The sequence below is a fragment of the Sciurus vulgaris genome (assembly GCF_902686455.1).
Source record: "Sciurus vulgaris genome assembly, chromosome: 6".
In the NCBI taxonomy this organism is placed as follows: domain Eukaryota; kingdom Metazoa; phylum Chordata; class Mammalia; order Rodentia; family Sciuridae; genus Sciurus; species Sciurus vulgaris.
The window spans coordinates 8,636,462-8,664,073 of NC_136466.1; the positions used below are offsets into that span (position 1 = coordinate 8,636,462).

The 27,612-nt window shown below is 60.7% G+C and overlaps 1 protein-coding gene across 1 annotated transcript in view; it reads right to left on the reverse strand.

Moving 5' to 3' along the window:
• The window catches only part of ERGIC1 (endoplasmic reticulum-golgi intermediate compartment 1), a 78,638-nt gene extending 54,828 nt beyond the window's left edge, over positions 1 to 23,810 (reverse strand). The window contains exon 1 of the mRNA XM_079145420.1: positions 23,689 to 23,810. Coding sequence (XP_079001546.1) covers positions 23,689 to 23,708 — 20 coding nt within the window. The 5' untranslated portion in view covers positions 23,709 to 23,810. The remainder of the gene's footprint in view (positions 1 to 23,688) is intronic.
• Between the last annotated feature and the right edge of the window lie 3,802 nt (positions 23,811 to 27,612).

Genomic DNA, 27,612 nt, shown 5'->3' on the forward strand with positions numbered 1-27,612 from the left:
CTTGGCCCCGACCAAGCCTTCTGATGATGCAGCCTGTGGCACATGCTGTTCAGCGAGGGCCCTGCGTCGGCTGAGGGGCCTGGCACAGGGGGCTCCCGGGCCCTGGCGCCAGCTGAGTGGAGCGCCCGCCTCCCGGCCACCCCACCCTCCTCTGGGTGAGTCATGCCTGGCGACTTCAGCATGCTGGCTGCAGAGCCTCCAGCTTTACTTGGCTCCTGAGCAGAATGTACTTTTCCGAAGGACGCTGATTCAGCTGAGCTGAATTTTGCAACACCCAGGCAGTGGTGAGGCCAGCCTCCCCTGAGCAGGCGCTGTCCCAGGGAGAGGGGACCAGAGAAGGCAGCTAGCCTCCCTTGCCTCCCTCCTCCTGCCCAAATGGCAGGAGCAGTCTCCCTCCCGGGGACCCACACACACCAGCCAGACCAACAGAGGCCCCCCTGGAGCCCCTGCGGCCAGTGCGGGCAGAAATGGAAAGGAGGCCCCCATCCAGCTGGCCAGGGACACCCTCCCATCCATCTGCGGTCCTGGTGGCTGGGTACCCAGCGCCCTGTGGACCGCACTCCTATTTCTAAACGGCACTGATCTTCAGGAGGACTGACTGACTGGCAGTGGAGTCCATGCCCCCGTGCCACGCATGCCCCGCTGCCCACATCTGCCAGCAGAAGCACACCCGGCATCAGCCAGCAGCATCCACACCATCCATCACTCCAAGGCCACGGTGGCCACAGGGCAGACTCAGGTGCCATGGGTCCTGGGGCCTTGGATGAATGTGCGATGGCATCTGTTCACTGTTACAGGGCCCCACCGAGTGGCCTCCCCTAAAACCCTACCCCTGAAGTCCGGCCCTGGGACGACTGATCTCTCCCTGTCCCCAGGCGGCCTTTTCTGCAGTCCACAGTGGGAACACAGCTCTGCCGCCGCAGCGGGGTCTTGGTCAGCAGTGTGTGCGTCGGGTGCCCCTCGCTCAGGGCCTGGGAGCACCTCTGTCCAGCACCTGCCAACACACCACGTCTGCAGGTGGCTGCGCGCCTGGCCTTGGGCCCTGGGGGCCGTCGCTCCTGGGGTGCAGTGGCTGTGGCTGCCCAACACGCACGTGCTTCTCTGAAGGGTGCTGGACATCTGAGAGGGGGTGAAGGTCCTGCCCACCGCGGGGGTGTGGGAGACAGCTGCAGACTCGCCTGTGAGGACGGTCACCCCACAAGGCAAGCAGCGGCCAGTGGCGACTGTGAACCACGCTGGCCGCGGCCGTCGCCAGCACTGAGGGGCTGCCGTGCCAGCCCTCCGCCACAGAGCAGCAAGCGGAGGGGAGGAGACAGCTGACTCTGCGGAGCCCTCTGGGGCCTCAGTCTGTTCACGTTTGACGGGGGCTACATCTTTCTCTGGGGCCACTGAGGCAGGTGGGATGACCGGCTGGCATGCAGGAGCCTCTGGCATCTGGCCAGGTCCTGGCCACAAGGTCCAGAGGGAAGTCCTGGGCCTTTCCTGGGAGCAGGCAGCCTTTGAGTGACAGCCACAGTGTGGTATGGAAGGAAGTCCCTCGCGCAGGCCATCGCGGGTGAGAAGGACACGCAGAACCAACCCCCGCAGGAGCCAGGAGCCTGCTGGCCTTGGGCCTCCAGTGTGCGGAACAGGCTGCACCCCATCCACGCGTGGCCACGGAGCCACACCTTTCAGGAGCACTTTGTGGTGAGCCGCACCTCAATTTAAAAATCACTTTAAAATTTAAAAACTCAAGAAAATCAAATCACCAGCAGGGTTTGGGGCTCCTCTGCACCTCCTCAGGTCACAGGGCAGATGATTCAGGATATCTTCCCACGCCAGCCTGCTGTTGGATTCCTGACGCCCACCTCCTCTGGGAGCGACCCCGAGCAAGGCACTGTGGCAGGCACCAGGCACGAGGAATCCTGCAATCTGCCCTCCTCTGCTGTGTGAGCTGCGCTAAGTGACATCCCTCTCTGAGCCTGGTGGCCTGATCCACAAAGTGTGCTCAGGATCAAATGGGAGAGTGTTCAGCCCTGGGCTGAGCAGACAGCAGGTGCTGAACAAGTGCCACCTGTTCATGGGACTCCCTCTCAAACCCTCAAGAACGTTAGCCAATAGCAGGTCATAGTCACCGGTGGGTCAAGAGATCTGTTTTGGTGGCCGCAACCAGCATTAAAAATTTACAAGGACGAGAGCAGAACAGAATTCTGGGAGGTGCTGCCACGCAGGAAGCCCCATGGTGCCCAGTCTACACCCTGACCCCAACCACCAAGCGAAAGGTTGGTCTAGGGCAGGACGGGCATCCGTCAAAAGCAAGGCACAGCCTTGTTCAGGGCTGTGCGCGCCAAGGCCCGGGAGCACCTAGGAACAGTAACACGCCACCAGAAGAGCCCCAAGGTCATATGCTTCACTTCCGTAAGGACGGAAATGCTGCAGAGTCTCGGGGAGGACAGAGGCTTCAGCAGGGGCTTCAGACCTGGTCCTGCGGAAACGGCCACACCAGCTCCTGGAGGAAGTGGCCGGCCAGGTGCGGAGCAGGCACGGCCCCAGCCTGATGGTGGCCCTGTGTGTCCTGACCCTCAGGGAGAAGCAGGGGCCGCCTTCCCGCTCTCCTCTCCTGATCAAGTCCAGACGAGACTCTCATTCGGAGACAGCAGCCTTTCTGCACCTAACGGGCTCCTGCTTTCTGTGCTGGGATCAGTCCGCCCCAGGGCCTAGCGGGCGGTAAGCGCTCCACCACTAGCCACCCTGGTCCCAGGGATCCAGAGCAGGCTGCAGGCACAGAGCCTCCAGCAGCGGCAGAACTCGCCACAGACGTCTCACCACGCCACGTTTCGTGGGTCGTGTGCACTCAGGGCGGGTGAGGCTGGCTTTCCGCTTCCAAGGACGATGACGGCGTCCGCCTTTCAAAGCACGTCCATCAGAGCTTTAAAGTGAAGCCATTTACTTGGGTCTGCTGTGCATGGCAGGTGGATAGATGTAGATAAGGCCATGACCGTGGTGGCCGGGAGTGGCTGCCATTTGGGTAGCACTGGCTAAGGCTTCCCAGATCTGAGGCCCGGGAAGGTTTCCATAGCCTGCTGGGGAGATAACTGCCGAAATGGGATTTTATGGTCGAAAGGCGTCCCTGGGTCACTGCTGCCCCCCGCCCTGCCCTTTCTGTAAACACGCACAGTCCCTACGCTTACTATTTAACAGATAAGCCAAGAAACAAAGGCTGTAGCTTCCAGTGCAGATGCACTTCTTCCCCGAATTCCGGTCTGCGCTGGCCGAGGGTGCGGGTGGGGCCCAGGCGCAGGGCTGACGGCACTGGTCTGACGGTCCTGATCCGATGATGAGGCTCCGCTACGGGTTTCTGTCGTACTCTTTCTCCTCGGCCTGGGCCTCTCTGTAAAGCTGGTCTCACCAGAGTTTGCACCAATAGCACAGAAGGCTCCCTGCGCCCTTCACCCAGCTTCCCGTCCTGTTAACATGACCACAGAAACATCCTGGGGACTCAGAACTGCACCTGGGCATGATCCTATCAGCCAAGGCGCACACTTGCGTAGGATTTCACCAGTTTTCCCCTCATGCCATTTGTCGGGTCTGGGACCCCAGGCTGCATTTAGTTGTGTCTGCTCCATCCACGACGGTCCCTGGATCGTTCCTTGTCTTTCAAGATGGTGACACTTCCAAAGAACACTTGCCCATCATTTTCCAGTATGTCCCCTGAAAAGGGTTTGTCAGATGTTCACCAGGTGTTTGTCTCGGCCTGTTTTCTGTGGTCCTAACAGATTACCCGAGTCTGGGTAACTTAGGAAGAAAAGAGGTTTATTTTGGCGCAAGACTCTGGGGGCTGGAGGTCACAGGGCAGGGTGCCAGAGCCTACTCAGCTTCTGGCTAAGGCTGAGTGCTGCCCCTTCAACTTGTGGCAGGAAGCAGGGGGGTGGGTGGGCATGGTGGAAGGGACAAAGGACATGTCTACTCCTGGGACAGCAAGAACTGCCCGAGGTGGGCACGAGCCCCCTCACCACCCCAGTGGCTCCTGATGGCCCTCCAGCACCACCACAGTGAGGAGGGGGCCTCAGTGTGCGCCGGGAGCGGACAGACCACGTTGGGGACACCACACCAGCTCGATGAACCCACTGGTGGTTCCCATCTGTGGCTGAGGAACAGGTCCTCCACGCCACAGAAAGCGTGGAGTCCAAGGTCCAGGGCCATGGGTGGCACCAGGCAGCAGGAGGGGACAAGACGGCAAAGCCCAGGTCTCTGAGGACGGGACCCTGTTGAACAGCGTGCTAAGGGACGCAGGCTGGCAGGCAGAGCATGCAGGGGCTGCTGGAGGCTGCGAGGTCGGGTGGGCCTCTGAACAGACCTGGAGGGAGGGACGAGGTGGCCACAGAGAACGTGTGGGCAAGCATGAAAGTGGAGGGCATGCTGGTGCTCAGCAGAGGCCCTGCGGTGGCGAGTAAGGACCTGTGAGAGAGCGTGGCCACCTTGGCCAACGTGTAGGGGGGCGGACAGGCTGAGGTCACAAGGTGGGCACAGCAGGAGCGCCCAGGCCTGGAAGCTGGGGCGAGGACTCTGCCTTGTGCTCCGGTGGTGGACCCGTGTGGAGCACTCAGTGTCCAGGAGGGCAGGTGAGTCTCACCCACAGGGACCCCAGTGGGTAGTGGCCGCTGAGCCCCAGCTGAGGCCTGACCTGGCCTACACTCGCCCTGGCCAGGCCTGTGCTCCTCCCGAGCACCTGCTCAGGCCTCAGACAGAGCTGGATCCAAATGCTCAGGAACTCAGGTCACAAGGAAACATGGCATGGCTCCTGCCCGGGACTCCTTCCCCACCCAAGGTCATCTGGAAGTCTCACTGTGGATCTCTGGCCCTGGAGAGGTCAGTTCTCCTGACCCCAGGACCCTTGCTTGGCACCACTCCAAAGACAGCTTCTTCTCTGGTGCCCACTGGCCTGGACTCTGAGCCGCGAGCCTCGGAGCAGTCTGTTTCTTTCACAGTTCTGAGATCTGCAAATGCGGCTCCCGGTCCTCTCTCCAGCACCCTCACACTCATGCAGTGCAGTGCAGTGGGCAGAGCACCGACTTGGGAGCATGGGGTCTGGGTTCAAATCCCAGCTCTGCTATGGCTCAGGTTCAGCCTGGAACATGCAGGCAGACTGAGGACCATCCCACTGTGGGGTTTTGCCTCTGTTTTTTTTGTTTTCTGTGCTGGGGCCAGAAGCCAGGGCCTCACATGCGTTAAGCTGTGCTGTATCACTGAGCCACCCTGGCCCCACTGCTGGCTACCACCACCACCATCACCACCACCACCACCACCACCATCACCACCATCATCACCACCACCACCACCATCACCATCACCACCATCATCACAACCACCACCATCACCACCACCACCATCACCACCACCACCACCACCACCACCATCACCACCATCACCACCACCATCACCACCACCACCATCATCACCACCATCACCACCACCACCATCATTACCACCACCACCACCATCACGACCACCATCACCACCACCATCACCACCACCATCACCACCACCACCATCACCACCATCATCACCACCACCATCACCACCCCCACCACCACCACCACCACCACCATCACCACCATCACCACCACCATCACCACCACCACCACCATCATCACCACCATCATCACCACCACCATCACCACCACCATCACCACCATCACCATCACCATCACCACCACCATCATCATCACCATCATCATCACCACCATCACCACCACCACCACCATCATCACCACCATCACCACCACCACCACCACCACCATCATCATCACCACCATCACCACCACCATCACCACCACCACCACCATCATCACCACCATCACCACCACCATCACCACCACCACCACCACCATCACCACCACCATCACCACCATCACCACCACCACCATCATTACCACCATCACCATCACCACCACCACCATCATCACCATCACCACCACCATCACCATCACCACCACCACCATCACCACCACGACCATCACCACCATCACCACCACGACCATCACCATCATCACCACCACCACCACCACCGCCACCGCCATCGCCACCATCACCACCATCACCACCACCATCACCACCACCACCACTACCATCAACATGACCATCAACATGACCATGACCATCACCATCACCACCATCACCACCAGTACCATCAACATGACCACCATCAGTCCTTCAAGGGTTGCCAGGCCTCTCCCACCCGCCACTGCACCCCAGAAGGGTCCTGAGCCCACGCCTCATAGGCCTGAGCTGCCTGAGGACGGGGACTCATCCTGATCACCTCTGTCCCTGGCCCAGCCCTGGCATGGAACCGACGCTATTTGTTGTAAGAAGGAATAAGTAACGACAAACACGTAGGTGTGCAGGGGATAAATGTGCATCGAAGGTGAGGTCGAAGGCTTGTAACGACTTGGGACAAATGCTCTCAGACGGCGCCTCCGGCTGAGCTGAGGTGTTGAGGAACGGCCCGCAGCCCGGTTGGACACCGCAAAGACGGCAGCAGGGGACAGCAGCAGCCCCCACTGCCTGCAGCCCCAGGCCCCAGAGCTGACCTCGGTGCTGGAGTTAGAGAAACCTGGCTTCCAGTCCTGAAGCCACCACCTCTTGACCTCTCTTGGCTGTCGGCTTGGCCAGGCCACCGTGCACAGCAGGCAGGCTCTGTCCTGCCCATGGGCACCTGACCAAGGCCGGAGCAAGGACTGAAGGCTCATTCCAGGAGGCATGAGGCTGCAGGGGCCTCAGGAGCCCAGAGAAGGCAGGCTATTACAGCGATGCCCCAGGTGGCCGGGCGGCCTCTGAACTTGAGCTTTAACCTGCATGTGGAGCCGGTGAGAGAGGCCACGCCCCCGGAGGTAGCAGTGGACAGCACTGTTACCTCCAAGAGGGTTTTCTGTGGTGCTGGGCATGGAACCCAGGGCCTTGTGCATGCTGGGCAAGCACTCTCCCACTGAGCCAGACCCCCAGAACTCGGCGAAATTTTGAGAAAGGGTCTTCCTAAATTGCACAGGCTGGTCTTGAACTTGGGACCCTCCTGCCTCAGCCTCCCCAGTTGCCGGGGTTGCAGGTGCATACCTCTGTGGCTTCTTTCCACCCACTCTGTGGGCCCAGTGCCTAGAACCACACAGGGCACATAGTAGGCCCTCAGGGCATTTGTCAAACAAACCAATATACCAACGTGTGACCAGGCATCACCCCGTCCACCTTCCCTACAGGCAGCCCACGGAGTCCTGCCCTGGGACGCAGGCTGACAGTGAACCCTGATAAGCTTCGCATGCTTGGTCTGGAAGAAAACAGAAAGGGAGGACAAGCCAGTTCCAGACTGGAATGCGGCCTTTCCAGACGGCTGGGATGGGAGAGATGGGAGAGACGGGAGGCGGTGACCGGTGGGAGGTGCTAGCTTCATGGAGTGTGGCCGGCCTGGAGCGGAGCTCCTGAGTGACCAACGGGTTGCAAACAGGCCTTGGACCCCTCCTGGGGACCTGCACAGCCCAGAGCAGTGTGTCATCTGGACAGGAGTCAAGGAAGAAGAACGCACACGTCAGTGGACGGGTATTTACAGGGAACAGCCCTGCACAGCCCAGGACCAGGGGTGCACAGGGCACGGGAGCCCTCCCCACCACCCAAACAGGGCACCCCAGGACACCACGAAGGGAGTCTGGACGGTGGCCTCGAGGACGCTAACAGGAGCCCCCCAAATCGCACTCTCGGGGCTGCCTGGTCCCAGCCTGTGGCTGCACTAGCCCGCGGCCCTGGCATCCAGCGCCCCGTTGCCCATGTTCCCACGCCTCCTGCTCAGGGAGCCAGGCCTCGGCCAGGAACCTGGCACACGCACAGGCGCTCGGGGCCTGCTGCCCATGTCAAAGGGGGCTGGGAGGTTAGCTGAGGTGATGGACCTGGGTGGGCGGTCGGTGGGGCCCAGTGCGGACTTCACCCGCGTCCTCAGAAGCAGGCTGGGTTAGAATTGTCACAGGCGTGTGACGGCGCGGCATCAGCAAAGGAGATCGGCACCCAGCACCTGGGACACAGTCCCCGCGCCTGGCTATCTTCTGCACCATCACTAGGATTCCGGTCGGCCTCGTGCCGCGGCTCCAGGCGTGGTCCAGGGACCTGCAGGGGAGGTGCGGACTACCCTGCCTCACCCCAGGGCTGCGGAGGCGCTCAGTCCACTCCTCCTCTGTCCAGGGTGGCTTCACAAGTGTCCCTGAGAAGGCCTCAGGGCCCGAGGCTGCTCGGGATAAAGGGTGAATTCCTCAAAGGTCCTGGTGGCCGAACAGACCTCCCGCCGGCACGCCCTCGCTGTCCCTCTGTCACTCCCACCCCGACCAGCTCCACCTGGGGACCTGCACCCGTCCCTGCCCCTGGGCCTCCCTCCCGCACCTCTCAGCGAATGCTGCCTGTTTCTCAGGTGTCAAGGCGTCGGTCCCTGGAGGCCCTGCAGACCAGACGCAGGCTCAGGCCTGGGGACTCCCCGAGAGCCCCTCCACACTCAGGGTGGGAAGCGTAACTGGGTGCCGATTTCGTGGCTGAAACATAAGACCCCCCGGTGCTGGGGCTGTGTGTCAGCTTCACCATCGGACAGTGCCCAGTGCGGTGGCCAGCGGGAGCATTCGTAAGTGCCTGAGTGAGCAATCACACAGCCCAAGGGCCAAAAGCGAAAGGGGTGCAAAGCAGAAGCCTGGAGACCCCGATTTTACCATCCCCACTCTGGAAGCTACATGAGAGGCAGGAAGACCACACAGGGAGGGGACAGTCATGTGCCCCAGGCCCTGGAGGTGTGGACCCTGGAGGATGGGTACCTGGTCGGCAGTGAGGCGGACCCCTTACTGGCAATTCACGCGCAGGATCTTGTGGCTCCCGGATGATGCTGGGGCCCGAGGGCATCGTTAGCATGACCCTCCACATCCGTCAACACATTCCCAAGGTCGGAGACGCCCTGGGCTCCCACACGATTCTACCACACAGCTTTCAAATGTCCCAGCTGTGACTTTCCTGTTGTGGGGTCTTCAGGTTCCCCAGCCCCTGTCTACCTGCACCCAGGGCTGTCTGCGTGCCTGGAACGTGCTTCAGGCACCTCGCGTGCGTGATTTAACTTGCTCCACGTGGCCCTGAGGGAGTCACCCTCCCAGTGTGTGAAGGGGACACGGAGGCAGGGGCCTACGGAGGTGAGCTACAAGTCCCTCTGACACGGGTCTGCGGTCCCAACTCTGCTTCGCAAGGGCCAGCATAAGGAAGTCATCCAGAGGAGAAGGTGTCCCCCGCCACGTCTGAGGACCAACCGACCCCTCCACAATGCCCTGGGGCGCTTCACTCGACCTCTTCTGAAGCACGTCTGCTCAGGAACCTGCTGCGACTCCCCACTGCCTGTGCAGGACACGGCCGCCCACCTCACCTGCCCACTGCGGCCGCGCTCTTCTACCCCCGGGCAGAGCCTGCTCCAGAAGGGACCCTTCCCCTGCGCCCAGCCCACCACCCCTCTCTGAGGACCCTCCTCCAGGAAGCCTGCTGCCCGGCCCCGCCCGACTCTCCTCCACCTGGTCAGCAAGCCCCCCTCCCACAGGGCTCTCTGCCTTGATGGCTCAGGTCCAGGCCCAGCCCCTCACAGGAATGGCCCACTGCCCACTCCAGGGCACCTGTCTCCTCTGGCCTCAAGGGGCTCAGGCCAAGAGGCCCCGACGGACTCACCGCCACTGTCTGTTTGAATGGATGGGACGCGACTTAAACCTGTAAGGACACTTCACGCATCCCAGGTCAGCGTTTTCAAAACGTCACTTGATGTGGAAAATGTGAATCAAAGAGACGCGCTGGCAAAGACTGGCCGCAGGAGCTGGGAGCTGGCAGCCGGCAGCCACAGCCGCCCCACAGGGAGGCTGGTGGCCCCCCCCCACGCCGAGGCGTCCTGTCCTCCCCGGGTTCACCCAGGCCGGTTCATTCCTGCTTTGGCTCTGCACCCACCAGCCGACTCTTCACCTGGCTCAGAACCAGCTGCTCAGGACGAAGGCTGGGGATGGGTGGTGGGGACCCTCTGACCCTCTCCAACCCTGCACAGCCTCGCCGAGTGGCCCCAGAGCCTATGGCATTTTTGCTCAGAAACCTCTGGGTCAGTGCCTGTCCTCATTCCCCGTTGGCGTGTGGGCCCCACAGAGTGGCCTCCATGTCTGTGGTGGTCACTCTGGCCCCTGCACAGGGTCCAGCAGGTAACAGTTACGTGCTGTGAGCAGATGCGCCCACAGGTGCCCGCCAGGAGGGAGACCCCCAGCAGCAGTGCTGGGCATGGGATTGGTGGTCCAGCCGAGCGGCCACCAAGGTACAAAGGGCAGAGTTCTCTGCATGCAGACCAGGTATGGAGGGGTGGGCATGGCCCCCACTGCCCTCCTGGAAACTGGTGTCAGCATGCCCATCCAGTGGTGGGTCCTAGAGTTCTGGGAAATGCCACGTGGGCAGTGGTCAATGACCCACGGTGTGCCAACCCACACCTGCCCCACTAAGTGCCCACTACCCTGCCCCGCCCCTGCAAGACAGCCCAGGTAGCTCACTGAAGGGCCCCTGTGGGGGCCAGAGCCCTGGTGGCCGAGTGCTCACGTTGAGTTCCCAGGTGTGGCATTTCTATCTCTAAAATGGGGGCAGGGTGACTCCCCGCAGCGGCCAAGGCCCCGCCTCACAGGTGAGAAGACACGTGGATCACGTTTGTTCCTTAAATTGCCTTTACAGCAAACCCTGGTGGACCGCAGCAACGCGTCAGCATCCACCGAATGCTGTGCTCCACAGGTGACCCTTCCAGCTGCCCCAGAGAGGGCCACCATTCCTCTCTCGTCTCCAGTGGACAGAGCGAAGGATGCTGGAGGTGGTGGCTGCGCCTGACCAAGCAGCCAGGAAGCTGCGCGAGCCCGTGAGGCCCAGGGCTCTGCCCGAGTCTCACTAGCCAGGGTGCCCGACTCCCCGGAGGCTGCTAGAAACAGGTCGGGCCCTGGATCTCGGCACTGCAACCCCCAGGCGGGCCCGCGAGGCTGCTGCCCAGCAACCTGCCGGAGGCCGCTGGCTCCCTGCAGACCTCCAGGTTCCATCTGTGAACCTCCAGGTTCCTTGCCCACCGGGCTGCGGACGGGGTCAGCGGGGGGCGGGGTCTGGAACGGGCACAGAGGCACCTGCCCTGCAGGAGGTACGAGCAACGTCTGAGAGCCGGCTCACTCCGTGGCCCAGCTGCTTCTACCCCAGGCAGGAGGGGACCCTGGAGGCTCCCAGGCTGCTGGGAAGCAGGGCCAGGGCGCAGGCACACCTGGTCACCCTGACCGGAGGGCAGACACGAAGTCCACGCCACATCCTGGGCTGGAGAGCTCAGGGTAGCGGCTGGGGCGCTGACGGCCACCTTGTGACCTGCCACAGAAATACCGCAGTCACACACTGGCTCACACGCACGCTGCGCACAGACGCCTCTGTGACCAGTGTGTGGCCCTCCCCAGAGGACCAAAACCACATGCCCTGCTCCTCTGGGCTCAGGCTGCCCAAGTGGGGTGAAGGTTCTGAAGTACAGATGGGACCCGAGCCCCCAGGGCAGAGCCCCAGGGCTGAGCGTGCCAAGGCCTGAACACAGAACACCTGGGAAACCCACCAGCAACCCCAGCCCCGAGCTGAGAACTGACCAGGGCTGGGCACCTGTGTCACCTCAGTGACCTCTGCTGTCCCCGTTACTGTTAAGGCGCCTCCACACCTAGCAGCCCGCAGGAACAGAGCTCAGATCCTAACCAGGAGGGGCTCTGGCCACCCCCTAAAGAGCCTTCTCTGTGCCCAGCACTGTCCTAGGCCCTGGGGACCCGTGGTGAACACAGCAGAGCCAGCCTCTGCTCTGGTGGGCCGTTGGAGACCCAGCTCTTGATGGCTGGTCCCTACTATTCCCCAAAGGCCACCAACTCCTTTCAAAGGGAGATGTCCTTGCCCAGGTCCCCAAGTCCGCTGCCAGCAAGAAGCCCCGCAGAAGACTGAGGAGGAGGTGGCCTGGGATAGAGGCCCAGAGGCCTCCTTGACATCGGCCAGCAAAACCAAGTCCTGTGCGCTAGTCAGTGGCCAAAGGCACCTGGGCAGACTGCGCCTGCTCTGGGAGGTTAGAAGCACCGCTGGGCCCTTCTCCTTGGTGCGTCCCTCCGTGGGTGGTGGCCTCCATGGGGCTTTAATCATTTGGCTCAAGGTGGAGGCACACAAACCTGACCCTTCCCTCCCGTCAAGTGGTGGCCACATGCCAACGATCTGGAGGAGTCCTGCTGGCGGCTACCGGCCCAGCGGACACAGACCTCGCCCACCAGTCTCCACGTGGGGTCTGCAGACGCAGGCTCCCTCCAGGAACTCACGGACCAGCTCGTCCAAAAGATCCCGGCTGGGATGTGGCCTGACCCGCACAAGTCCCGGGCTCCACCTCCAGCACCACAAACCTACTCGGGATGGATCAGACACGTGCGGCTCGCTCACTCCGTCAGGGAACACGCACCAGTGACCTGAGTTTCATTTTGCAAATGAGGAAAATGAGGCCCAGCGAAGTTCAGTCATTTGCCTAAGGCTGCAGAGCAGGTGAGTGGAACGCCTTCAGGCAGGGGTCTGTCTCGGGACTCTGGGCTTCACTGACCACCTGTTAGGTCCAACCCATCCAGCTTCACTGCCAGATCATCTTCACACTCCAGAGAGATCCTTGAGGCAACGGAGGCCTGAGGTGACCACAGCCCTCACGTCCAGGCAGCTTCGGGTCCCAGGCTGTGTCCAACTCAGCCTCCGCCTGTGGCCTCTTCTCTGGAGATGCCCTCACCTCACGAACCAGCCCACTAGGAAGCAGGGTGCAGGTCTCACAAATGACAGGTGCAGGCTGTGTGAGGCAGCAAGCAGCGGGGGACCTGGGGGGCACATGGCCTGTCTCCAGAGGTGGCCTCTCCTCGGCCTCAGCATGGGTGACCCATTCCCCAGAAGCACTGGAAATCCAAGTCATATGTGAAACAGTAAAATACAGGCACTGAATTCAGCTTCCTTTACTCACAGGAGGGCCCAGCAAGCAGTCTGTGTGCAGATTCAACACCAGCACCCCAGTTCACAACCTCTGCTTGCAAAGAGCAAGGCTGTGAGAAGTTTCTTAAGGGGGTGGGGGAGAACAGCAGGGGTCTGACACTGAACTAGGACCAACTGTGTACCAGGGGCCAGATAGGTCTCTCTGCTGATCTCTATGAAGTAACCTGTTTGCAGAACTGAAAACAGGCTCAGAGAGGTGAAGTGAGCAACCCAAGGACACACAGGGAGTGGGTGGGAGGAGCACGGTGGGGATGCAGGTCCAGGCCCTTGAAGCCCAGGCTCTCTCGGAGTCCCTCTGTGCCCTCCTCCCTCCTCCCAGAGCTTCCTGCCTGGCTGCCCCAGCACAGAGCAGCAGCCACCGAATGAGGTGCATCCCAGGTGGCTGACTGGATGGGCTCCGGTGGGTGAGGCCAGCAAGGGCCAAGGGGATGGGCCCGCATGGCCCCAGGGCCAGGGGCCTGGTGGGGCAGGCAGGGAGAAGGTGGGCAGGGGGCCTTCTCACGGCCTGGACTCACTTAGTCAGCTTGACACACCACCCACCTTGCAGCAGATCCACCTGACTCGCTGGGCAGCCCTGGCAGCCCTGGGCAGGGTGCTCCGGCCTTCAGTCTTGGCTTCCCCGAGCCCACCACAGGCTGGCCTCGCCCCGTGCCCTCTGCTTCCACAGGTATTGATGCTGACCCGCCACGGCGAGGACAGCCCTCCACCTGGGTGTGCCCACTGCGGAGGGAGCGGGAGCCCCATGGGGCCCACCTGGGGTGAGAACTGAGGCCCTGAGAGGCGATGGCAGTTAGCGCTCCTCCCAGACCCCGCGATGAGTGGCGCTGCCACCTCCAGCATCCCTGCTCGCCGCGTCTCCCCACCCACCTTCCAGAAGCAGGAGCGCAGACGGAGACCGGTCAGGTCCTGGGTCACACCAGGCGCAGGAGGAAGGAAGGACCCAGGCGAGTGCAGTTGGGGAGCCAGCGGCTCCTCTGCCAGGATCTGGTGGAAGGCCAGGGCGCTCGCTCGGGCTCCGACCACCTCCACCCACGGAGCACTGGAGACGCTGGCAAGAGCAATCGGACAAGAAAAAGACAGGAGGGAAGACGCCAACCGTTCGCAGATGACCCGGTTCAGAAGGGGGCGCCCCAGACGCTCCGCACACGTTCCAGATCTACTGAATGACTTCCTAAAGCTGCAGAGTCTACGAGCAACACGCAACTCGCCTGTGCATGCAGACCGAGCCTCCGACACCAGGAAACAACCCACGTGAGTTCAACGGAATAGCTCAGGAACACAGTAACCAGCGCATCCAAGGAGGTGAACGACCCTCAGCCAACAGCTACGAAGCATAAATGATCGCAACTAAGAGAACACACAGAGTCCGCGCCCACGAGGCGGCAGCATCGACGCTGCTAAGACGCGCGGGAGGACGGCAATCGCAGGCCCACCGCAACCCCTACCCAAGTCCAACGCCATCTTTCACAGAAATTAAAAACCAAAATCCTAAAACCTGTACGGGACATGGGACCACAAATACCCCAGATAGCCAGGGCAATTTGGAAAAAAGGAAAGTCGAAGACACAAGCTTTCTGATTTAAGATTATGTTACAAAACTACAATTAACAGAAAAAACAGACTGTGGAGCAGAGCAGAGCCCAGGAACATCCACACACACGGCCAACTAGCCCGTGACCAGCCTCCAGGAGGACACAAGGGCGGCACAGGCTGGAGCCGGGTGTGGTGGCACACACCTGTAACCCAGCAGCTCGGGAAGCTGAGGCAGGATAGAGCTCAAAGCCAGCCTCAGCAACAGTGAGGTGCTAAGCGGCTCAGCGAGACCCTGTCTCTAAATAAAATACAAAATAGGGCTGGGAATGTGGCTCCGTGTCGATGCCCTGAGTTCAATACCCGATACAGAATTTAAAAAAAAAAAAAATCAAATATATAGGGGCAGGAGGAAACAGGAAACAGGCAGATGCAGGTCAAAGCCTGAGTGTATCCAACTGGACCAACATGTTTGACCACACGTGACGCGGGCACGCGGTCTTATGCTGAGGGTCTCCACCACTGCTGCCCTCGCCACGTGGAGCACGGGCCGCTCCTCACTGGGATGTGCTGGTTCCCATCAGGGAAGCTGGCTCCCAGCCTGGCGGCATGAAGCTAAAGCAGGTGTGGCCAGGAAGGAGGGCACGGCTGGTGCTGCCCTTGGGAGAGGACAAGGTGGTCCCCTGGGTCTCTCAGTTCCCGTGGGAGGGCTGGTGTGAGAGCCCCTCCCACCCACTGATTTCTGTTGTTTCCCCATTTTGATCTCTGCCTCTTGCACGTGGCCAGTGCAAGGCTGTCTGCACTCTCAGCCTCCAAACTGGGAGCTAAGTAAACCTTTTCTATTCATAAAAGTTACCCAGTCTCAGACACTTTGTTACAGCCCTGGAAAATAGACTAATCCAGTAACGGTGAGAGGACGGATATATTGACCGGTTCACTGTAATGACCATCTTCCTGTGTGTGTGTCTTCAAACATCACGCTGTACATCTTAAATACATGTAATACAACTTTTTTTTTTTTTTTAAAGACCAAGACTCTAGAGCTCACACCCCTTCGAACACTCCCAGTGCTGGTGAAAGCTTCCTTCCAGTTTCGTCTTGTGATGTGGGCCCCAGGGCCCTTGTCACTGGCTCTTCCTACGGAAGGTGCCGGGTAGGATAGAACGGCAGGTTTGGGGCAGCCTGGTGGATCCCAGCTCTGCCGCCACGCCACCTCCTACCCGGCAGGTCTGTAATGACGGTGAGACACGTCAGTGCCCACAACTGCCCGAGGCCTCGCAAGCCCGCTGCCCACAGGCCATAAGCTGTGAGGCCTGGCTGCAGCGGGGATGCCCCTGCCCCGGGTCCCACGCAGAGCACTGCTGAGCCGTGGACGCCACCTGGGGACCGTCCTGGCCTACTTCCTCCAGGAGGGTCGGTGTACAGGGAGAGCAGGGAGCAGGAGGAGCCATGCGCAGCCTCTCGGGGTGAAGGTGCGTCCTGGGCAGGGTCACCGGGGACCCTCAGGTCCACCTCCTGCTGGGATGTGCTGTGGAGGGCGCTGCCCTGGGGTGCTGCTCCCAACCATGACCCAGTCTGCTCGCCAGAAAAGAGCAGGAAGAGGGCGGGAGACGGTCCACAGGACACCTGGACAGTCCTCAGGACTCCAGGTCATGAGAGACGAAGCTCGAGGACTGACCCACCAGAGCAGGCCGGGAGGCAGGGACACCGAAGGCAGGTGGGCCCTCGGATCCCAAGCACTGCAGGACATCAGCGGAAAATGGGCAAGACGCAAAGAAAACCTGGTGTCCAGTTAATGACCATGCAGGGAGGTCAGGTCCTTACGCATCTGTGCGTCACGCATCGCGGTCACGTGAGGCCTGACCTGGGGACGCGGGACGGGCACATGGCGACCCTGCACTCTGCACGACTTTTCATACACTTGGAACACTTCTTTTTTTTTTTTTTTTGGAACACTTCTAAATTAAAAGTCCCCTTAGTTTTGAAAACTGAGATGCAAAAGTTGGCGGGGTAGGGCAGGCACCGTCTGCCCGGCTCTGTGTGGGCCCCGTGTCCAGCACAGGGCCCTATGTCCAGAACAGGGCCCGCGTCCAGCACAGAGTTCAGCCATGGTCTTCAGGAAGTACGATGGGGCAGACGGCCCTCCCAGCCGCTCCTGGCCTGCAGACGCGGCTCTGGGGACGGCCAGGGCTCCCTGTGCCAGGAGGCAGCCTCGCTCCCCGCAGGCGCTGCCACCAGCTCCGTGGTGACTTCCTGCCCACAGCTACGCAGGGTAACAGGAAATGGCCACCCAGGCCCAGCCTCCGCTCATCACCCAGAGGCCCCGAAGGCTTCCATGGCAACGAACTAACACAACCAAGTGGACGGCAGGTGACGTCGGGTGTCCATGGGGCTCCCCCAGAAAAGGCAGGTCTTAATGCCCCCCCCGGGGCTGACACTGTGGTCAGGAAAGACAGCTCTGACGTCACAGCACGCGAGTCAAAGCTGCGTCACCTGCCGTTCGTGTGACCTCGGCAGAGTCCTGTCCCCTCTGTGGCCCAGCATCCCACCTCTAGGGTGCGCCGAGGGAGTCCAAGCCAGGCCCCTGCTAACAGCTGATTACCGTGGGCCTCCCTGGGAGGTTCCCGATGGGGACACCGGGCAGGAGGTGTGAAGGTTATAGAGAAGGGGTGTGGTGGGCTGGTCAGAAACGCACAAAGGACAGGGACAGACGATCCTGCAGGGAAGACCAGGGGCATCAAAGGGAAATAAATGCCCGTCCAAACCACCCTGAGACGTCACCTCACACCGGCTAGGCCAGCTGGTACCCAGAAACAAGACCCGTGCTGGTGAAGACGTGGAGAAAGGGCTCCCTTACACACGGCTGGTGGGAACGGAAAACACGGCAGCCTCTGCAGGGCAGCAGGGAGGCTGCCGGAAAACCCCAGTGGACCACCACAGGATTCCGTAACCCCACTACTGGGGTTATCCAAAGGACTGAAGTCAGGAGCTCAAAGAGATATCGCACCCCATCTCCCTGCAGCACCAACCACAGAACGAGATGAGGAATCAACCTACATGTCCCCCAACAGGCACACACACACCGGAGTACTACTCAGCCTGAAAAAAGGAACACAGCCCTATCATTTGCAATAAGATGAATGAACCTGGAGGACGACATGCTCAGTGAAATAAGTCAGGCACAGAAGGCCAAATACTATTAGATTCTGCTGACATGGGTTTTCCAAAACAGGCAGACTTGTGGAACGGCGGTTGCCAGGAACGGGGAAGAGGGACATGGGAAGATGTCCGTGGGACACGAGGTTTCGGTCCGGTAAGATGAGCATGTTCTAGAGACCTGCGGGAGCACTGCCCGTAGTGGACCGCACTGCATGGTGACTTGAGTCTGTTAAGCTGGGAGACCTCAAGTGCTCTGACTGCACTTTTAAAAACTGAATTGGTACGGTGTGACTAGCGAGCTTGGGGCCTGGGGCTGGTTTGTGTCTGGCTGCTGGTGGTGACTGCGTGACAGACGTCTTCAATGTCATAGTATACTCCAAAAAGAGTCAAGTCTACTATATGCAGATTAAAAAATTAATTAAGTCCCAACAGCCTCATTGCTGGCACAGGGCCAGCGCGATGGTCAGTCCAGCGAGGTGCCCACATGGCACTCCACACAGGGCGCTTGAGCTCAAGAACCACAGGCAGGACCACCAAGGTCAGCACCACCCCCAGGACAACTGCCACCCAGACCACAGCGCAAGGAAGGCCGGCTGGGTGGCAGGGGCCGCAGGGGCCCTGGGAGCCAGCAGCCTCGCGCACGCGCACGAGCTGTGACTGACTGCAGCAGGCCCTGGTCCAGGAGGGCCCCACCGCAGGGACAAACAGTCCAGTCCAAACGCCTCTCGCTTCCTGAACAGCTGTGCTGCAGGGCAGGTTCCAGGAGGGAGGCTGGTGACAAGGAGACGGCCTGCCAGATGGGCGCTCCGGGCTGCACAGCTTTGAGACCCAACACTTCTTCCTTTTCTCGCCTTCTCTGCGGCCCACGCGGGTCTCGAACTCCAGGGCTCCGGCGATCCTCCTACCTCAGTCTCCCGAGTGTGGGGTCAGCGTGAGCCTCCACACCCGGCTGAGACCCAGAGTCTCTGAGGGTCGGCGTCCCTGGACGGGAACGGGACTTACCGCCTGCTCAGAGGGTCAGAGGCCTTTGTGGGGCCTTCCGCTGAGCCCGCGCCTGGCAGTGCCAGGGACCCACCCTCCTGCTTCTCCTTCAGGCCAAGACTTTAAAACGCGGATGTGGAGCTTGGAGGTTTCTTCCCTCTCCTGCCCTCCACAGCCAAGGTAATTAGGTTAATAGGCCTAAATGTTAAAGCTGACGACAGACAATTAGGCTAATTACAGCTCCTTAAAGGACAATTAGGGCTGTGTTTCCCCAACCGTGTTCTCACTCCAGTAAAGCACGGCGCCTCTGGCTACCATCGCAGAACTGGGCCGAACCAAGAGACTCTGGGTCCTGGAGCAGGACGCCTGGGCCCTGGGCCAGCAGCATGGCTGAGGGGGCAGGGGGCAGAGGGGGCGCAGGCAGGATGCCCAGGGAGCACGGAAACGTGGTAACGGGGGCGCTGAGGGTCTGCCTGCTGGAGCTCCGGCTGGGGCTGAAGCTGTAGGTCCAGCACCTCTGAAGATGGAGGGTGTCAACAGAAGAGACCCCGGGACCACCAGCTACTGGTGGGAAACGGACTTGCTGAAGGTCCTGCAGGAGCCGCAAGTGGGCCAGCCCTCCACCCGCCAGCCTGCTGGCTGTCGGTTCTCCCAACACAGAGCAGCAGAACCACAGGACGGGTCTTAAAAGGGACCTGTGACCACTGGGCCTGGGGCACAGCTCGTTTGGGGATTTTTAAATCTTCCCAGCTGTTCCCCATGGCAGTTGGGGTTCCAGCTCAGCCTCACCCCGGTGCCCGCTTTCGCCCGGGCTGGCTCTCCTGGGTCTGTGGAAACTGCCTGCCCACAACTTCAGGGGTTAAAAAACCAGGACAGCTCCGCGTGGGACACCAGGCCTCTGCTGGCTAAGCTGTCACAGCCCTCAGGAGAGCAGAGCCAGGGACCCAGAGGCCTGGGGAGTGGCCCCTGCCGCCCAGTCCAGATGGGCAGGTGAACAGGGCCCCGCGGGGCAGGCGCGTGGACAGCTGCAGACCTGGCCTTTCTGAGGGAGATGCCGTCGGCTGGTGCGGGGGACTTTAGAAAACGCTGATTCCAGAACCAGGGCTCAGCCCGCATGAGACTTGTTTTTAAAATAGAAAGAAAAGAAAGAAAAAGGCTGAAGGCGTTAAGCTTTGTGATGAGCCCAACTGGGTAAGGTCAGCGCAGAGGAAGCCAAGGATTCCAACTGGAAGGGGCTTTGGCTCTCTGAATCAGTGAACAGAAAGGAAGCCTTGAGACAGGACTGGATGCGGTGCAGCTTGGGGCCACTCCTGGCTGACCGCCCCACTCCCTCACTGTCCCCTCAGCAGGCCCATCTGTGACCAGGGACAGTAGGTGCTGCCTTGGAGGCTGCCGGGGTCAAGTGAGCAGACCCCTGCAGCTTCTTCCTGCAGCGCGCCTGCCGGGAGCCGGGCTTCCGTGTGCCCGCTGGTCTGATCTGCTTTTTAGCAGGCAATGGACGTTTATTTTTATTTTTTTATATGCGGTGCTGAGACTCGACCGCAGGGCCTCACACACGGGCCGGTGCTCTGCCACTGGCCCCCACCAGGCCTGGTCTACTTGGAAGGGAGCTGACAGTTCCACACGCAGGCTGCACAGGGTCCGCTGTGGCTCTGGGAGCGCCTCTGGAGGCAGGCGGGGAACCCAGGCCTTCACTGGCTGCTCTGCTGAGCCTGAACGGCACTCAGAGTCCCCAATGAGGCTGGACTTAGCCAGCGCAGGGCCCATCCCCAGGCTGCGGGGCGCACCAGGTACAGACCGGTCTCACAGCGTGAGCCACCGAAGGCCCACACCGGGGTCCTGAAGAGGCCGTGGTCTCCTGGAGGGGCAGAGACCACATGAGGGCCAGAGTGAGGCAAGGCCCACCCAAGGCACGGCACAGGGCCAGCACCCAGGCTACGACCTCTGCTCGCCTTGCTCAGGGTCTGACGCTCGCTCTGCTCTTGGCTTAATGCTCCGCTGTCGCCAGCTCGGAATTCCTGATACTCTTCCGGTAGGGGCTGCACAGGTCACGTAGCTACCCCACAGCACAGGGGCATCCCTACAACTACCCCTCTCCTCCTGGAAGGGGACAAAGGCTGCTCCAACGGTAGGCCCAGTCTCTCAGGGCAGGGCACAGGTCCGTGTGGGGCAGAGTGTCCCCAGGCCTGGGGGTCTGGACTGGGCACTGCCACTGTGGGGGAGTCGGCCACCTGTGCCTCCTTCCTGAAAGAAGGGCTCGGGTCCCCCGGCTTGGGCCACAGGGACACCACAGGCTGTTCTCTCTCCCCTCAGCTCCGGGGCTCAGCAGCGAGAACTGGCAGGTGCTACTGGCCCTGGGCCAGCCGGAACTACGGACAACACCCACGGATCTAGGTCACAAGGCCAGTTCCACAAGTACAGTGCCCAGCTATCAGTGGGCACTTGAGCAGGGGCACAGCCAACACAAGAAACGGCCTCAGGCCCAGGATCCCTCCTCTGGGCCCACCCCCCCCACCCCAAAAACAATTTAGAGGGGATGGAGCCAGGGATGGTGGGGGAGGGGCGGGGTAGCTCGGGGCTGTGCTCCGCTCCGCGTGTACCAGGTCCTGGGTTCCATCCTGGGCAAGGAAGGAAGTGGGGAGAAAGATGGATGCAGACCTGTCCGTGACCAGCTGCGAATCTGCCCAGTGCACAGCAGGAAGCACACAGCAGTCCCAGCACACCTTCCCCCAGCGTCCTTGACAGGCAAGGAGGGCACTTCCAACGGCAAGTCTGGCCCCAGCACCAGCCGAGGTGCTGCAGATACAGCCTTGAATAAGACAGGTACAAATCCCTGCCCTCAGGTGCCCAGGGAGTAGCAGCAGGGGAAAGAATCAGCCCCTAATTAAGTAAGCGAGGTGCCAGGTGAGCGCATTCAAATGAAGGGCACAAAGGACAACTCCTGCGGGCACCCTGAGTACCCTGCCTCTGAAGCTTTGCACACGGCCCAGCTCAGCATTCCCACTACATAGGCGGGAAAACATCCTGAGGCCATGAAAGTTGCAAGAGGTCTGAGGGCAGGAGGGACAAGGAGCCCAAGATCAAAGTTGCGATGTCTTCCTCCTCCTGTTACAGGAAGAGCACCAGGAAGCCCGTTGACCCCTGGCCTTGACCTGGGCAGGGCTGGGAAGTCCGAACAGGCTCCTCCGATCTTGAGCCATCCCGTAGGGCAGTGGGACCCTGGGACGATGGGACCCTCGGGCTCTCCTCTTCTCCCAAAGCCAAGACTCTGCAGCTAACTGCCGTATGTCACGTCCCAGCGTCACCAACCCTGTCACTGTACAGCCCAGGGCAAAGACCTCCCACCCGAGGGTCTCCCTCTCCTTTGATTTAAAGTAAAGATGAAGCCCTTTCACAGGTGACGCGGGGATGGATGTCAAGTACGATGCCGGTGCCGGCTGCTCCTTACACGCTGGCTAGCACTCCAGTCCTGGGGCCCCATCAGGCCCTCATCCTTCTCCCCTAGGGCTGCTGAGGAGGCTGGGGCAGCTGCCACCCGCTTCCCCATGGTGGGACATGCGGCAGAGGCTGGGCATGGTGTGGGCACTCAGGAAACACCTGATGAGCAAACACCAAATAGGAGGAAGGCGCATGGGGACAGGGGCCCTTCCTTAGCACCTGGGTCCTGGAATCGTTGGTTAAGAGCTCTTAAACAGTGTGCAGGGTGCGCAGGGTGCACGCCTGTAATCCCAGCAGGCTGCAAGTTCAAAGCCAGGGACCTGGGTGCCAGTCTCAGGGCTGCCTGGAAGGAGCAGGAAGCTGGCAGATGTTTGCCAGGTGGCCTCAGTGCCCAGGTTGGGCAGGAAAACCACGTCAGCCGATCAAGAGGTTCAAGGCTGATGTCCTCTCTAAACCTACACCCCCGCATGACCCCATGCTGTGGCTCAGAGCAGGCTAGGACCTTCCCTTCTGGTGGATGGTCACTTCACTACCTCACCTGTGGAAGCCCCTCCCGCGAAAATGCTCTCCTTTGAAGCTGTGACCCATGTAGAGTTTCGCCTGTCTCCTGAACTTGGGCCTCACAGGTGGGGACCTTATTTTTAGCCCCAATTTGCAAGTGGTGAAACTGAGAGGCCAAGAGGGTTCAGACGCTTGCTGGGGTCAGCTGGCTGTGCAGGGAGGGGAGGTCGCTACCCAGAGCCTTTGCCCTCATTTCTGGAATACACCAAGTTGCCCAGCGTGGGCAGCCGGCCAGGATTCTAATCAGTCCCTCCTAATCCCTGCTACTTTCCCAGCCCTGGCCAAGGGCATCCCCTGGAGCTCCACACACACCTCAAGGGAACATGTAGTGGAGACCCCTTCCCGGGCAGGCTTCCAGAATGCCTGGTCCAGCACAACGGGCCAGTGAGGCAGCTGGACCCCACAAAGGACCCATTGTGGTGACTGCAGAAAGCCAAGGCCAGACCCCGCTGGCCCCTCTGCAGAGCCCTTTCCAAGGCTGCCCAGCCTCCTTCCTTCCCTAGTGCCCCCAGACCCAGAGCACAGGGCCAGGGCTGGAGGCAGGGTGGGGGTGGGGCCAGGCCTTCATCTGGACAGGCCTCTAGACCTGCCCTGCCTGGGGGGTGCCTCGGGCTATGGAAATCTAAACCTCTCCCGCTGCTGCCAGGCTGGCTGAGGCTGCAAGCGGCTGCGGATCCCCGGGGCTCGAGCGAGGTGCCCTGGCCCCACCTGTCACCCAGGGTGGGGTCCACTAAGGGAGGCCGGGCAGAGGGAGGAGGGGATGCTCGCCGGCTGCCATCTGGGGCTGGGGGAGGGCATGCACGGTGTGCGGGCGGCCGCGCCGGCTCGCTGCCAGGCGGGGGTCCCGAGGGCCGGCCGAGGCGTGCACCGGGCGGGGGCCGCCAGAGCGCGCAGGGCGGGAGGGTGCGCGGCCGCCGAGCGCCGCGGAGGGGCCCCGGGCGGCCGGTTGGCCACACTCACCTCCTGAAGTCAAAGGGCATCGTGCCGCCGCCGCCGGGGTGGGAGCGCTGCAGGCCGGGCGGGCCGCGCGCCGCGTGGGTCCAGCCCGTGCCGCCGCCTCCTCGGCCGCCCCGCCCCCGCCGGCGCCCCGCCCCCGCCGCTGCCGCCGCCGCGGGAAGTGACGCTCCGCGCAGCCCATTGGGCGCCGCCGCCGCCACCGCCCCTTCCGCCCGCTGAGAGCGGCCCGCGGCGGCGGCGGGAGGGCGGCGGGAGGGCGGCGGGAGGGCGGGCCCTGGGCGCGGGCGGGGTCCAGGCCCGCAGCGGAGGCCAGCCCCGAAGGCCCGGCGCCCTGCCCGTGGGCCTCCGCTCGGTCCTCTCGTTCCTCTGCGGGCGGGGGGCAAATGGCTCTGCCCGCAGAGTCCCCGATCTTTGCGTTTGTAAAAGTTTCTTTGCGCTGTGAAGATGAAAGGGGAAGGCCGGTTTGGCCCGTGCGCCGTGCCTAGCTCCAAGTAAGGGCCAAGGCCAGGGGGAGCAGGAGGTCCGAGGCTGAAGGGACCCGCCACCTGCCCTGCTGTGCCTCTCTGGGAAAATCACTGGGCATCTCTGATCTCCCCTTCCACATCTGCACAAAGCAGATGATGACACCTGCTCTCTGGGTTTCTTGGGAATCAAGGGAGGACATTCGGGAGACTGGCTTAGCAGGGTGCCTGTACCTGGTGAGCCCTCCTGTACTGCAGGCCTTCCTCCACCTCTCACCGGGGTTTGCAAGAGGGCCGGGCCCATGCAGGACTTGCAGGGTTGCCAGAGATGGGCAGTCTGTCCGTGGCTTGGCCCAAGGTGGCAAAGCCCATTGTCCCCCTCTTTGTTTCTGCTGCAGAGCAGCTTGCTGGGTGATTGCTGGGCTGGGGCCATGGCCGTGGGACAGACACAAGTCCCTGCAGGGGAACCTCATTCTGACCTCCAACCTTTCCAGGGCCTGTCGCTGCCCCTTCTTCAGGTGGTGGTGGTACCAGAAAAAACAATCCAAGAGGAAGGTGGGGGCTGGTGCCCCAAAGCAGGACTGCTGGGTAGGAGTCAGGGACACCAAGACGGTGAAGGCAGGGCACTAGAAAAACGCTGCCAGAGGACAAGACCAGTAGTGTGTCACCATGTCCCTGTTTGCAATAAGCCCCGGCCACTGAGGACTTGCCGCCCGTGGTTCCTCCCACCAACGGTTAGGTATTCTGGAATAACCAACGGGGGTAAAGGGGCAGTACTTGGCTCATGTTCTCTAAAGTAACCATGGGGAAACTGGACACCAATCAGGTGCCTAAGGCAACCGGAGGGAGCCAATGGGTCACTGTCCTCGCAGGGAAGAGAAGGCCTTCGCTCTTCAGCATGCAGGACCCATGCCTGAGCAGTCGCTGGGTACAGGTGACTGCTGGCCCTGGCGGGGGGATGTCCTGGGGTGACATTTGACCGTGTGTCCTCCCTTTTCCAGATGTGGTCCACAGACCAGTCACTTGGGCATCACAGGGCACAGGTGCCTGGGTCCCCATCCGAGTGGTGCCACCCTGTCCTCAGATACCTACCCAGGCTTTTGCACGGAGAGCAAGACTCTGTCTTGTCGAAGCCACTGCAGCTTTGGGGTTTTGGACGCTCGCACCTGAACCTGATGCCTACCTGCCTATCCAGCCCAGTTAATTACTTGACGGCTCAAATACTGCGTGTGAAACAGGCCACTCCCCTATCACATGATGCTGTGGTGTGCTGTTGGTTTCCTTGGGGAAACTTGGCACACCTTGCAATTAGATTTTTACTAACTGGCTAGTACCTTCTTCCCCACATTGACTGGAAACTTCCAGAAGGAAGTGGGGTCTGTGTGCTGACCATCCTATCCAGGCATCCAACCAGAGCCTGCGTGTGGAGGGACACAGTAATGCATATTGAAGGGGGTGGGCCTTCCCCAGAACGGGGGACACACCTATACGGGTCTCTACAGGAGACGTTGAGGCCTAGGAACAGACCAAGCTTCCATCCCAGATGGTCCATTCTCCCAGGAGATGGCTGGAGGTGGAGCCAGGAGATCAGATGGTGCCATCCAGTGGGGTCACCTGGATCTCTCTGAGAGGGGAGTGACTTAATAAGAGCCGAGCCTCAGGGTTATTGATCCTGTGGGGCCCGGTGGTGGCCAGAGGTCCTCGGGGCTCCAGTGTCCTCACCTCCCGTCATTCCCGTGCCCTTGAGTAAACGCTTCCCACATGAAGAGGGCTGGCTATGTGACCCACCAACAGGATGCTGCAGAAGTGACGGGCCTGACTCCCAGTCACAGAAGACACTCAGCCTTCCGTGGGGGCTCTTGCTTCTTTGTTCTGGGGCGGCCCCGCCGCCAAGTCCTGAGCATGCTGGAGCGTGGCTCTCGCGGGGTCCACGTGGTGAGGTTGCCAGGCCCCTGCCAGCGGCCGTCAGCTCTGCCACAGCCTCATGAGAGACCTGAGTCGGAACCACCCAGCTCGCTGCTCCTGAGTTCCAGACCCATGGAAATGATAAGCGACATGTTTATTTTAAGCCACTAAATCATGGGCAATGTATTACATTTCTTTCTATCAACATTTTCTCCCTGCCTTCCTTTATCTTGCCCTCAGCTGGCTTGGGGATTAGAAAGCCACGTTTAGAGTTAGAAAACTGGAGCTGGTGAGCCAGATGGGTTGCTTGACAGCTGGTGTCTGGGTATGAAATGAAGGATAATAGTGCTCCCGCAGCAGGTGACCTCGAGGTGGCCCCAGTGACTGCACCTCCTGGTATTCGTACCCTGGCACCACCCCGCCCCTTGGAGTGGAGGCTGGACTTACTGACTTGCTTCTCAGGAACAGAATATGGCAGGAGCAACCGGCATTCTGCTTCCGGGAGGAGGCTGTAAGACCAGTTCCGTCCCAACTGTCCCTCGCTGTCTCTGGGATCAGTGACCCCGGAGCAGACAGTGCTGCGTGGAGGTGCTGCCCTGGAGGAGCCACCTGAGTGAGCTGACAGGAGATCTTTCGAGGCCCGAGGCTACCTCGCCAATGAGCCTGGAGACAATCTTGAGCTCCAGGGAGGCTAGGGACGGCCGGCGGCCAGCATGACCAACTGCGGCCTCTTGAGGCGTTCTGACCCAGAAGAGGCATCCAGCTGAACTGTACCTGGATTCCTGTTTGCTGTTTCAAGCCCTTAAATTCAGGGTGCTTGGCAGTGCAGCAACACCGTCCTACACACTTGTCAGGAAGATGGGGTGTAGGTGTGATGTCTGGCACGCAGTAGGTGCCAATTAAATGCCAATTAAATCAATCAAAAAACAAAAGAATGTCCTATGCAGAAGTTTCCTGAACCCACAGGATCACTCCCTTCCATCCACTCCTGCCAAAAATGTCACTGAAAGTTGTTTTAAGCAGGGGAATACCTGGACCAGCTGGGGTTTTCTGTGATGGGAGACCAGTTTGTGGTTCCTGGGTGGAGCCGGCTCAGCCATGGTCACTAGGAAGAGAGATTCAAAAATAATAATCCTTTGTTGTCTCAGAGGGTAACTTAGGTCTGGTAGCAAGCAGGTCCCTGAAGACGTGACTCTGATCAAGCAGGAGACGCTCATTCATTCACCATAATTAGTACAACTGTAAGTGTACCCCTGGGTGTCAGGTGCTCTGAAGAAAGGAACCCGGCCTCGCTCTGAGCTGGAGAGATGGGGAGGAGGTGAGCAAAAATCAGCAGCAGGTTACCAACGTCTGTTGCAGTTTCCTGTGGGAAGTACAGTCTCATGGGAAGCACAAAGGTCTGGGGTCCCCACGAGGGCCTCCTTAATTCCAGCCTTGGGGATAAATTGGTCCGAACTCTCTCGAATGAAAGTGACAGATATCACCTCAAATCAATGCACACTGTCCATGACAGGGAAAGCAGAGGAATGGAGTAGATGTGGGGTTCAGGCACAGCTGAATC